The sequence below is a fragment of the Micromys minutus genome (genome assembly GCF_963924665.1).
Source record: "Micromys minutus genome assembly, chromosome: 16".
NCBI classification, from domain to species: domain Eukaryota; kingdom Metazoa; phylum Chordata; class Mammalia; order Rodentia; family Muridae; genus Micromys; species Micromys minutus.
In genome coordinates, this window is record NC_137985.1 from 45,402,496 (window position 1) to 45,415,926 (window position 13,431).

Sequence of the window (13,431 nt, forward strand, 5' to 3'; positions counted from 1 at the left end):
AGATTGAACCCACAGCTTCACAAATGCTAAAAGCACACGGCCTTCTGTTCTGTTGAGACCTGTTCTCAGCCTGGGACTGGAGTGCTTTGCCTTTACCTTCCAAACGCTGGTATGTCAGCAGAGGCCACCAAGTCTGCACTGACCACTGTGCAACTCTACTAATAAATGATCACAGAGCCAGAAGATTGTTGTCATTGTAAAAGAGGATGGGGCATACAAAGAAAGAATGCTGCTCCCCAGTTGACAAGCCCAGGCAATGTAAAACTAGAAATAGTACTCCTCTACTGAATCGACCCCAGACGCCATGGGCAGAACCTGAAATTCCTCCCAGTGTTCTTGATGTGATGATCTCAGCCTAACAGTTCATTCAAATTCTCTAACCCTCCTCTAAGAACCACAGGGGCTGTAGCAACAGACAATGAAGCACCCAGGTAAACATGTGAGCTGTTCTACTCTGAGAAAGTCAGTTACTGAAGAACCACCAGCGTGAGAAGTCAACCAGCTGCTTTGACATATTAAACAATTTGACAAAAGCTCGACCTGTGGAATATTTTTTCTTTAACTTATTTGATGAGTACAGCTATCCTTTTATATATAGTATATCAAGAATTTTAAATCATGAATTAACCAACATGGCAGGTTTTGTCTTTTACTTTAGTTAATTTTTTAGGTGTGTGTGTGTTAGTGTATGAGTGTGTGTATGAGTGTACGTATGGATGTGTTTTTCAGTGTATATACCACATGTGTGAGGGTGACCATGGAGGCCAGAAAGGGTGTCAGATGCCGGTGCTGGAGGGAGAGGTGGTATGAACTGGCAGACACTGGAGCGAATGGAGCTCAGGTCCTGTCAAAGAACAGCGAGTGCTCTTAACTGCTGAGCTCAGGTTTTTAGTGGTGCTCTTCTGTTTGTTTGCTCTCGCTCTCTCCCTCTCTTTCTCCTCCTCCTCTCTCTGTATATGTGTGTTTAAGGGTTTTGCTAATCAATTCATCAAATTTTCTGATAACCAAGAGCCTACCCCAAAACCTACAAAAATAAAGTACACCTGTTGAAGCTTTTGTTTCTGAGACTAGTAGTTAGTTTTTATTTGTTTTAAATATCTTCTAAAATCCTTTTCTTAAAACATTTCAACAGATGTGTACTTCTTGATACAGTAGCTACTAATCATGTAGCTACTCAAAACTTAAAACACTGAAAGTTCAGTCATATGGGCCACATTTCAGTGCTCAGTCACATGTGACTGGTGATATTCTGAAGGATGGCCCAGATAGAGACTACACAATACTAGAGAAGAGGGTCACTTATTCAAATACAAAGGTCAAAGGGGAGACCAACAAAAACTCTCTCATTCCAACTCCAAGTTCTATCACATTCCTACAGCAAGTTAGGACGTGCCCACTGTCTGCCCACTGCAGTCTTCATTGGGACCCCCTGGAGCCCAGCTTTGCCTGCTGATTCCAAGACCACAGAGCCTGCAGGATATAGTGTAGACTAAGGATCTGTATGCTACAAACCTTACCGAGACTTAAGACCGTTTATATAAACTGTTAAGTTTAGTGATTTAAACATGAAACCTTCAGGAAATGTAGCCCCTTCAAAGACTTGGCTTTTGCGAGTAACTCATAATTGAACAATCATCTTTCATTTTACAGCCATTTCTTAGATTCCCACACTGTCTAGAATCAGCATCAGGCACCAGTGGGAATAATATGGCCAGAGGCAAGCAGTGTGTACTTCTGAGTTCCCTAACAGACACTGTATTAGTAATTTCAACACCATTAGAGGCTCATCAGGACTCGAAGGATTTACTACATCTCCTTTCTATCCATAAACACAGAGATAAAACACAAAGCTGTTCTTAAGGACTGGCCTTAGGTACCATCCATGTACATAGACAACCACTGAACAAGGATGAGGGTTGCAGCTGCTGCTGCCCTAGGCCTGGGAAAAGGCTCAGCAGTTCTACAGTTGACCTTGGGAGGCTGCCTCACATCGACACTTGCTCTCCACTCTCACTTTTCTAAGTGAGATACAATTCATTTTCCTCTCAGACTATGCTTGCCGAGCCTCTGATTGTCTGCCCACTGAATAAGATGTCTTCTAAGGCAGAGATCCCTCGCCATTTTCTTGACTCAGGTATACAGCGCTAATATTGGCTTCTGAGTCACCACACAAGACTAAACCTGTGCCTTCATTTTTTAGTGTCTTCGTCCTTTATCTTGCTTTGGTATTTCTGTAGTTTATTCCTTCAGAGTTTTTTTTAATATTTGCTGTTTAAATAGCTGTTCACTGATGTGGAGGGATGGCTCAGCGGTTTGTGCTGCTATTACAGAAGACCCGAGTTCACTTCCCAGCACCCATGTGAGAAGGTTGTGAACCACCTTAACTTCAGTTCCAGGGATCAGAAGCCCTCTTCAATTATAAGCAAAAAACAAAAACAAAACAAAACCTGCTCATTTATAAATTAAAAGTAAATTACAGGCTTAGAGGGCTATGTTGTAATTTAACCTACATATTTAGAGGATCGTATCAGAGGGTGGCCATTTGTATGTTGGTTCCTGAAACCATTTACTGCAAAGTTCTTATAGGCGGCTGTCTAACAGCAGTGATTTAAGGGAATTACCAATTGTCCCTTGGACATATAATTTACCATGGAACTTACACTGTTCATTGTGATTGAAATAGAAATACGGGTTTCATAAAAGCTCTCCACAGCTTAATAAGCACTGGTTACTACTCAGATATGTAAAAATAACAGAAGTCCTACCCAAAAATAAACCTTCAAAATAAGTCAAATACTAAAAATCAAATATGTTAAGGAAAAAGAAAGAGACTGAAGAAAAATAACAGAGACAATACCTCACTCTGTTTTCTCTTTTTGGTGAAAATGTATCTAATAAATGTCTCTTGAAGAACTTCCTGTTTGACAAGGAAATGCCAGAGTCGTTTGACTGGAAGTGCAGACGAATCCCGGGATCTATCGAATGAATGTTGACAAACCAATCAATTTCCCTTAAATAAATACAGCGCTTTCAGACACTTGCTTTAAATGCTCCAAATTCATTCAAACAACACAGCTGTAAGTTCAAACTTATTATTTATTTCACTCTTAACTTTAGCTTTTCTGAAAGTAACTCCTTGGCCTTGTAATCAATTTTCCAATGACACTAAATAAACTAGGAGAGATAAATACCAAGTGATTCATTATTTTCCTTTAAAATTATACTTTAGGCTTTCCAGACAGTAAAAGCACATTTGAATATAAAGTAAATGGCTGTCAGCTTGGCCCTTCAAGCTTCTGAACACTATTCCTAAACATAGCTGGTTCCTTCTAGACAAAGCAAGCAGCCAGATGCTTAATCTGATTTCAACATTATACATTGTGAATAATATAGACCGGCCCATAAACAATCATTTTTATGTTTTATTTACTAGTTAAAAATAACTTTTTATAGCTGTGTGGATTTTATTTTTGATTCTTTATCCTGAAGCATGCTGCTCATCAAAGGGCTGAGTTAGGCGGGTAGTATACCAAAGCAACAATAAAACCTTCATTTCTCTTTTATTAAATTAGCCACAAAAAACAGTGACAATGATTGCATATATACATTGCTATTAAATATCCCCCGATAGCAAGAAACACAGACAAAAATAAAGGACCATTTCCCTAATTATAAATGTAATTTATAATTTCCCTAATTTTAAATGTAAGACTATTCTGAAGGCTACTGGCATGCTCTGTCAAACTGTTTCCTAGAAAAGTTAAGTCAAGCCATATTATGTCAGAACTCTAGGAAGCATCTTACTTGAATGGAGTATTTTCGGGCTCTAACATTGCTTTATTTCGGAGAATAGCTGGCCCAGCTCCCACTGAGAGGTCAGTTGGGTATGTGTTGACATAGTTAGGGGGTGGACCTTCAAAGTGATCCATTTTCTCCTGCAGAATCTGTTCCCAGTTCTCCAAGTTTTTAATGACAGCGATTCCTAGTGGTGATGTCACAGGGAGCTCTAGAGGGTAAGAAGATCAAGTCACTACACGCCTGCAGATTCGAAACTCTTAGAGCCAGACTTCTAAAAATAGACATCTTGAGCTTGAAGAATGTTCTTAATCTTAGTCTTAACACATTCAACAAAATGGAAGGCACTAAAATGAGCAGAGAAACCCTTTCAGCTTTCCTGTTCTAGATTCTCAGTCTTTCAGTCTTCTAGGCAAGCCTGCAGGGCTTTATCAATTCAAACCACAGACTGGAGCATGCAGTAGAGAAGGCTTTCCAAAATACCTCGTGTAGCATTTATTACATGCCCTTCTATGTAGATTTTGAACATTAACTTAATAGCAATTTGTTATATTTAACAATATTGACTTTCAAATTCCAAACTCACCAGAGAACTCCAGCCCAGCAATAGGAAAAAAATTCTTGATATTGTGAAGTGCCAACTTAACCATTGTCAAATGCAGAAGAGCCCAGCTGTTTGGGAAAAGAAACAAAACAAAGCAAAAACACATTTATCAACCTAGAAAGAGAACCATAGAGAAAGGAACAGTCATGTTCCCTATCAACTGTGTGGCCCAACTCAGAAAAGCTGCCTGTAACTTTATTACACAAAAGTGAGTCCTTTATAGTCATTGAAAAACAAGACTTTAGACCCGGCATGATGGCTCACACCTTTAATCCCTGTGCTTAGGAGGCAGAGACAGATGGATCTCTGAGTTCAAAGACACCCTGGTTTACATAAAGAGTTCCGGGACAGCCAAAGCTATGTACAGAGAGCCTGTCTTTAAAAAAAAAGGGGGGGGGGGAACTTTAATAACACATCACATTTAGAATATATAAAAATTGTCTAGTAGAAAAAATTTCTCATACTGTCACACAGAATCTAAATAGAGCATCATTTATTGATGTGTTAAGTTCCAAAAGCATAAGCTACAATTTTTTTCTCCAATAAACTATTAGTTTTATAATAATTTTTATGGAAGTTATTCTAGAAACTTACCTGAAAGGTAAAAAATTCCTAACTTGAAAATATATCATGTTTTATATAGATTTATGGTAATATGAAAACAAACAAACAACCGTGAGAGCCAACCTGGTGACCAATACTTTAACATCAGCACTTGGGAGGCAAAGGTAGGAGTTGATATACACCGCAAGTTCTAGGCTAGCCAGGAATACACAGTGAAACTGTCTCTATTTTCAGTTTTTGTTTGTTTCTTTGTCTTGTAGACTAAGCTGGCCTACAATGCACTGAACATTCCCTGCCTGCCTCTGCTGTAATTAAAGGTGTGAGTTACCTCATCCAACCACATAAAGTTCTAACTAATACTATGGTATTTTTCTATAAAAGGTCAGAAGAGGATGGGGCTTATTTACCTATAAGAATTAGGATCCTGATGCTCCTGTATTTGTGTGTCTGAAAAAAAGGCATCATCTTCTTCATCATCACTGTGAACACTTTCATCAGAATCATATATGACGCCACTATCAGACAAAGGAAGAAATGGCTGCAACAGAAGACAAAGTCATTGGTAAATATGTAATTTGATAATATATTAAATACAGACTTTATACATATTTAAATCATATTTTAAACATTACTAAATTATTTAAACAGTTTTATTCTGATTTAAAATGTAATATAGTAAATTGTGTCAATCCGAGCAGGTTCTAGATTTACCGAAGTCAGGATTAGGGAAGCTGTCTCAGAGTCAGTACAAGAACTGTGTAAAGGAAGCTGAAGCCTGCTCCTCTATTCTACAGACCAAGAATTAACACCTAAGGAAGAGGAAAGAGTTAGACTTTCCCGTCTTGTCTTCTCCTGTGTCTCTCCTCTATATGCAGGCCAGAGCCCGAGGACGCCTTTTATATTCTGAGCTTCCTAAGTCTCTCTAAAGCTCCTGCCTCCCTGTGGCAGACAAGCAGCCACACGGCTGACCCCCATGCTCGCCTCAGTATGCTTCTCTCTCTCCCACATACAGGCAGCGAGCAAGAGCTATTAGAGCGTGTCTGTTCTGGAGTTTGTCATCTATAAGCTCCAAAATTGTCCTCCGCCTTCCTCGAGTCTGTTTATAAACAACACTAAGAAGCCCGAGAAGGTACCCTGATAAACTTTACTCCATAATGTGCAGTTGCTCACTCAAAATAAGTGGGACACTCCAAAATTTCTAATAGAATGTGGTAACCATGAAGGGACTCCAAATCAGTGTCTCTGAGGACAGAAGAGGTGACCAAGCTCCAGGGCTTTAGATTAAAAATCATCTGATTGATGTTTCATACTGTGACTGCAGCCACTCCAGTGACTATTAAATGTCTGCAAGTGAAATGTGTATGATCTAGTTGGGAAAGAGAGAGGGGGAGGTATGTGTGTGTGTGTGTGTGTGTGTGTGTGAGAGAGAGAGAGAGAGAGAGAGAGAGAGAGAGAGAGAGAGAGAGAGAGAGAGAGAGAGAGAGAGAGAGAGAGCCCAAAAAGAATAGGCTCTCCTGTGAGCTTACCAAAACATTCTAATGAACTTTAATGCAGACATTGTAAAATGTCTCTGTTCTGTGTCCTGGTTTTCTACATAGGTCTTATGATGAGAAGCCACTCTATTAAAGTGTGCCTGCTCCTGGAAGGATAGAGTTATCCCTCTGTTTGAAGGGCTCTGATACCATCACTTCTCTCTGACTCCTCTCTCTCCTATTTCTCCATCACACCTTTATCCAGGCATCAGTCCAGGACTTCCTTTCCTCCCTATACCTGGTACTTATAAAAGAATGAAACACTATTGTCAACCCTTAGATAAGTATCACTAAAGTGCCCAATTGCCATATCCTATGACCTTTATAACATCTGTTCTTTTGTTGTTTGATTTTAAGGACAGCATGGACCAACCTCAAGCTGGTATCCCCCTGCGCCCACATCACTAGAACCAGTACTGGGATTACAGCTGTGTGCCACCAAATCTAGCATTACAATACTTTAAATGTTTTCATGTATTTATTTAGTGAGGGCACGTGCGTGTGACATGTGAGTAGACAAATGAGCATTTATGAGGGAGGGCAGGAGTGCTGAGGCAAGGGCAAAGCCTACGCAAGGCTACAGCAAGACCCTGCCTCCAAAACCACTAATTGCTTAGGAATAAAATCTCATGAGGTCTACATTTGCTTCAACCCCTCAACAGTAAATAAAGGTAAAATGAAATCGTCTATTGAGTTGACATTTTTGAAACTAGATGGTAGAGAAGGATTTAGAAATTATTTTTCTTTTGTATATGTTTGAAGTTTTCTGTAACAGAAACTTTTTAATGTTAACTGTATGTTTTGGTTTTGAGAACTGGTCTCACTATGCATCCCTGACAGGCCTCAAACTCACAGGCATCTGCCTGCCCTGCCTCTGGAGTGCTGGTAGTAAAGGTGAGTGCTACCACACCAGCTAGCTTTTATGTTTTTAAAGTTATGGTGATTGTTTGCCTTACAGTGTTAATTTTAAAAGAAAAACATAAAACTACCTGTAACAATCCTATACATATTATAAATAATAATCTCAGTGTTCTTAAAACAACCTGATCTCAAATTTATAACTTTCCTGCCCCTACTTTCTGAGTGTGCCACTTTTCCTGGTTTATTTTTTTCCTAATGTATTTCTGCATTTTTAAAATTTTTGACTTTATATTAGTAATGAGAAACATTTTAAGATAAAAATAAGTTGGCAAATTACCATTTACAAATCTTTATGTTGTCATCATTTACATTAATGTCAAATATCAAAGAGAAATCTTTAATTAGAAAGATGGGACTCCAGAGACTGCATTCCTCACAAATTCCTATGTGATGCTGGCATCACCATTCTGTGATATACTTTGCAGATCACTAAATAACCAAAATTTTTACATATCAATCTTCAAAAACCATTTCAAAGAACAGCATAGTCTACAAAAAAGAGTATGTTTAGTGCTTCCATAATGCTAAGAGAAATGGAGTGTGGTGATGTGTGCCCTTGATCCTATGCTTCAGAAGGCAGAAGCAGGCAGATCTGAATTCAAGGCCAGCCTGGTCTACATATGATTTCCAAGACATCCAAGGCTACATGGTGAGACCGTCTCAAAAAAAAAAAAAACAAACAAACAAGCAAACAAGAACACTAAGATATGAGGTCTTATATACAGCATGTGCTGCAATGTTAGCTCACATGAAAGAGGAAATACAACAGCCCCGCAATGGACTCTCCTGCACGGTGTAGGAGAGCGATGTCATATTTGCATGCACCTATACAGTATGTATAGCATGCACCTATACAGTATGAGAAAGGGCCTCAGGCTCGGAATCACCATAAGTATGCTGATCCTCAGACAAACTGTCTCTGCTATGCGGTAACAGATATCATGGCACCTCACCACAGCCAGATTAATCCTCTTCTAAATCCTTGCTGACCAAGATAACTGATGACCATCAACAGGAGAAGGCTACAGAATACAAGAATCACCATCACTTCAAAATGATGAGGATGATGATATGTTAATAAGCTGATTCCTGGTTTATACCTAAGTTCCAGAGAATCTTAATTTCTCTCATCTATTATCATTTGATAATCACTAAATTTCCTAGGTGTATTCAGTTTCTGGATTTGAAAGATTAAATGTCTAAAATGAGGTGACTGAATCCAAGGATATAACACATACAAAAGTCAATAAAACAGTCACATTTAAGCCTTACCTTTGCAACAAAGTAATCCCACATACTAAGTTCTGGAGGAATAAATTTTTCTTTGTAAGATGGTCTTTCTGCAGGCACTGGGGGTGGGGTAGCATCTTTTACAGGCCTTCCAGGTACCAGCATTCTCATGTTAAATCTCCTTCGATGTTTATCTATGTCTTCAGAAGCAACAGGAGGTGCTGAATGAGATTTAAAGGGCAGCATTAGTTCACACACCTCACCTTCTTACAATCCTCCTCTCTGTTCTAAACGTTCCTGGTTACTGTGTATCAATCAATATTCCACAGCAAAGAGACATGGCAAAGAAGCAGGTGAACATTATCCCATGAGGTTACTTCCTAACCACACTATGGGTTAAAGTAATTCCTATAATGCTAAGAAGAGCTGGGGATGGCTTAGCAGTTAAGAGCAGTTACCACAGAAACAACAAATTTGATTCCCAGAACCAATTTCAGGCAGATCACAAAGTCCAGCTCTTGGGGAATATGACATCCACTAACAGATTCTAAGGACACCTGTGCAAGTGTACACACACATACAAACACACACATACACACACACACACACACACCTAAAGATACACTAAAGACATGGTATACTCTGTATTTACAAGAGAGAGTGAGTGTTTCAGACTATGGTTCAAGAGCTGGGTGCAGTGAAAAACACCTTTAGTTCCAGCATCTGGGAGCAGAGGCAGTTTGAAGCCAGCACTCAGAGGCAGGTAGATCTGAGTTCGGGACCAGCCTGGTATTCAGTGAGTTCCAGGACAGCAAGAGCTATACAGTGAGACACCAACTCAGACAAACAAAACAAAACAAAACCCCCTGAGTCTGTGCACAACACAGGGTGTACAGAATGTCTTTTAAAATGGCAGAAGCACAACAGGAAAGGGAAAAGGCAACCAGAACAAATGGCCAAAGGAGTCTGTGTGAGGGGTAAAGCACTTGTCCTAGCCAAGAGCCATCATGGAAGTAGTAAAAAGACAACTGCAGAGTCAGACCAGGACCAGTCTCTGGACCTGAAGCTGAGCGATTCTAATTAAAGCATCTTAAGCTAGCCCCACATGAGGAATCCTTTGTTTAGTCCATTAAGAGGGAGGTAGAAGGTGGCATGAGAAAGGTATGAGCTAGTATGGTGAATGGTAAAAACCAGAGGAAGGATTATACATAAAGAGATACATAAAGAAATTTAAAAACTAGTTGAATATGAAAGAGCCACAAACAGGACAAACCCAACATCAATGTTCTCAAAGCACATCCAGAGTATGACCAACTTTCAGCTGCTTATTTTTTAAATCTTTTAAAATTAAGTCAAAATTTGTGATGTAAAACTCAATGGTGTTTACTGCATTTATAATGATGTGCCATAACCACCTCGACCCAGTTCAAAGGCATTGTCATTACAGTGGACCCTCTGTTTCTGTGGATCTGTCTGTTCTAGACATGTCACAGACGCAGTTAATAACATATACACTGTAGGCCTAGGTTTTTGGCCTAACAGTTCCAAGGTTCATGTGCATTACAGCTGGTATTAGAACTTCGTTCTGTTTGGGGGTGATGGGTGTAAACATCACACTATTCATCTACTTCTTCATTTAGAAACGTGTATTAGATTATACCAGTGGGTTTCACTATGACATTTTCAGACATGGATACAATGTACAGTGATAAATTCACCCTCTATTCTCATCCTTGTCCCCTCCAACTCTGATGATGCTCTTCCTCTTTCTGAGCAGACTCTCTTCTGCTTTCATGTCTTACTTTGTTTGAGACAGTCTTATTATCTAGCCCTGGCTGACTTGGAGCTCACTGATTAGACCAAACTGGCCTTGGAAGCATATATTTGCCTGCCTCTGATTCCCAAGTGCTGAGATTAAAGGCATGATTCACCACACCTGGCTTCATGGCTTTTGTTTATGTGTATTGTGCAACCCAGTGAGTTTAATTAGGGGCTGCTTGCATTAAACATGGGTTATTTATCCACTTATGCTTGATGGTAACCTACCATTATCTTATAAAAAACATCCTTCCCAGTACCTCTACTTTTATTCTATGGCATAGTAGATTCACCACAACATAGCTAGAATGGCTCTTTAGAAAACCTAAGACATTCATTACTTAAAACCCTCCATCATTTTCTCTTCCTTAGAGCAATAGCTGAAATCTGTTTTGATCCACAAAACTCAAAATGGCCTTGTCCCCATTGTCCCCTTGTCTCCTCTAACCTCATCTTGAACACCACTCCTCCTATTTGTGATAACATTGGTGGCTTCTTAGAAAAGAAATTCAGTCTTCCCTTTGCTGATTATTCCTTCCATCTGCCGAGAGTGCTCCAACTATGGACCTCTGTGGTGTTGCAGTAAATATTAAAATGGAAGGCTTATCTTATCCTGGGGTCTCACTCCGAGGCCGCCTCTCTAGTCCAGAGCTGAACACGCAGGACTCTGTCACTCGATCCACGAGCCACACTCCACGAGATTCCCTTCCCAGGTGGCTCACTCCACCCACCCTGCTGCGTCTGCCCCCGGCGTGTTTCTTTACCCCACCGCCAGGCACAAACATGACTCTAAGGCCTGATAGCTTTTCATACAGGTTTACACATTACAATTTCAATCCACAAATACTCCATATCATAAAACTACATAAAATGGACAAAAAATACAAACTTCCCTTCTATAAGAGATAAAAGACCTATAAAATCCCTTAAAAATATTCAATTCTGCCTAATGTCAATATGGCCACCAGGATCCAGGTCTGCTTTCCCCAGGTCCATCTTGATTTCTTCCCAATCCCTGTTCCTCTTCTGCTTTCCTACCTTTTCTCCACCGACCTCTCCACTGTCCAATCCTGTATCACCTTAACATCAGTCTACATGGTGGATCACAGACCTTCCTAGAGATCTGCTGAAGATGCCAGCATCAGAAGCACAGATCTTCTCAGCAGCCTCACTACACCGGCCCATCCCCATCCCCACTCCTCTCTTTCTTGTTTGTCTTGTTCTTCCCACACCACCAAAGCCCAGGACACTGCCTGGCAGATTTAGGGAATGAGTGAACATGCGTTCTCCAAGTTCTGCACACAGGTGACTGAATGAGGGAGGGAGGGATGCAGCTCAGCTGGAGAACATTTGCCTCACGTGCACAAAGCATGAGGTTTGATCCTGAGCACTGAAGAAAACATTTTAAGATTACCACAAACAAACAAAAAATGTGATTTGGGAGAAAAACTTTAAAATTTAAAATGTACTCTAATTAGGTCAGGCTAAAGGAGAGCAGAGGCTGGAGTTGGTGAGGTCACCTCACTGTGCCTTACCCAGGACCTGAGTGTACCTCAACCATGGGCACTGACAGAGGTAGACATGTGTCCTCTACACGCTTTGCATCACTTACCCCTTCTCTGAATATGATCAATCCTCTCTGCAAATCAGTTAAGGGTCTTTCTGTGTTTTAAAAAGGAAAAACAAAAACCTTTCTTTCCCTTATCCCACAAGCTTAAAACTTGGCATGAAAAATATATTCTTGCCCATAATAAGATACACACACACACATACACTCACACACACACACACACACACACACACACACACACACTCACAGACTCATACACACACCCACACACACTCATACACACACACTCATACACACACCCCACGCACTCATACACACTCATGCACACACTCACACACACACCCACACACACTCATACACATTCATACACATATTCATACACACACTCATACACACACTCACACACACACTCACACACACACACTCATACACACACTCACACACACACTCACACACACTCACACACACACACACACTCACACTATCATTTACTGAATAAGCTTAATTTGAGACCAACTACTGTGACTTTCTCAAATCTTTAATGACTTCATTTTATCTACAATACCCCTCCCATACTGTTACCTTTTCTGCTATTTCTTATTTTATTCTTTTCAAACATGTCCTGATTTGTCAATCTCAAAAATACTACATCTATAAAAAGTATAAAAATTCTAGTTTTACTCCAATGTGTTTAGCTATTTATTATCCTAAAAAGAATTATTATATTCTTAAGGTAATAGCTACAGCATTAAAAATATTATCTTAACATTGGAAGTTACTTACATTTATCCACAGTATTTGTATCAGAATCACCTTACCTGCAATATTTTCTGATTGTCTCCGAGGCTTCACGACAAGTTTCACACCCCCTCCAAAAACAGCAGCCCACATCCGATTATTTAACGGGTGGGCTGCAAGTCGAAACAATTCATTGGAGGAATTTGTGGCAAGAGCATGTATCAGTAAACTTAAGTAAACAGCAACAACAGCTTCACACAATAGAACGTTCAATTTTGGCTGGTCTTCATCTTGGGCAGAACTCAAGAGATTAATGAGCGAGCTCACACCTGTAACAGCATAAAATATCAACCACAAATCATTGGTATAAAGTACAAAAGGAAAAGAAGCACATATATCTACAGTTAACTAAACTAAGTAACCTATTTCCTATGCAATAACATTTTCATGATGTAGATATCAAATAATTAGGGGAATGGGGTAAAATCTATAGTATGAAGTTAGAGCCACCTCCACCACTAAAGCAGGTCAGTCACAAACTAAAGGAGAGAAGGGAAAGCTCTTCCAGTAGCACTCCTACTTCACAGTTGTGGTCATTTGAATGAAATGGCCCCATAGGAAGTGCACTATTAGGAGGTGTTGTTCCTTGTTACAGGAAG

The 13,431-nt window shown here is 39.9% G+C and overlaps 1 protein-coding gene across 5 annotated transcripts in view; it reads right to left on the reverse strand.

Moving 5' to 3' along the window:
• The window catches only part of DMXL2 (Dmx like 2), a 128,999-nt gene that overhangs the window by 14,577 nt on the left and 100,991 nt on the right, over positions 1 to 13,431 (reverse strand). For 4 of the 5 annotated variants that reach the window (XM_080929995.1, XM_080929994.1, XM_080929992.1 and 1 more), the window contains 6 exons: positions 12,853 to 13,101; positions 8,689 to 8,867; positions 5,371 to 5,501; positions 4,382 to 4,467; positions 3,805 to 4,006; positions 2,858 to 2,975 (listed from right to left, as the gene is read on the reverse strand). In XM_080929995.1, coding sequence (XP_080786121.1) covers positions 2,858 to 2,975; positions 3,805 to 4,006; positions 4,382 to 4,467; positions 5,371 to 5,501; positions 8,689 to 8,867; positions 12,853 to 13,101 — 965 coding nt within the window. The remainder of the gene's footprint in view (positions 1 to 2,857; positions 2,976 to 3,804; positions 4,007 to 4,381; positions 4,468 to 5,370; positions 5,502 to 8,688; positions 8,868 to 12,852; positions 13,102 to 13,431) is intronic. The other variant, XM_080929993.1, reaches the window with a different exon arrangement.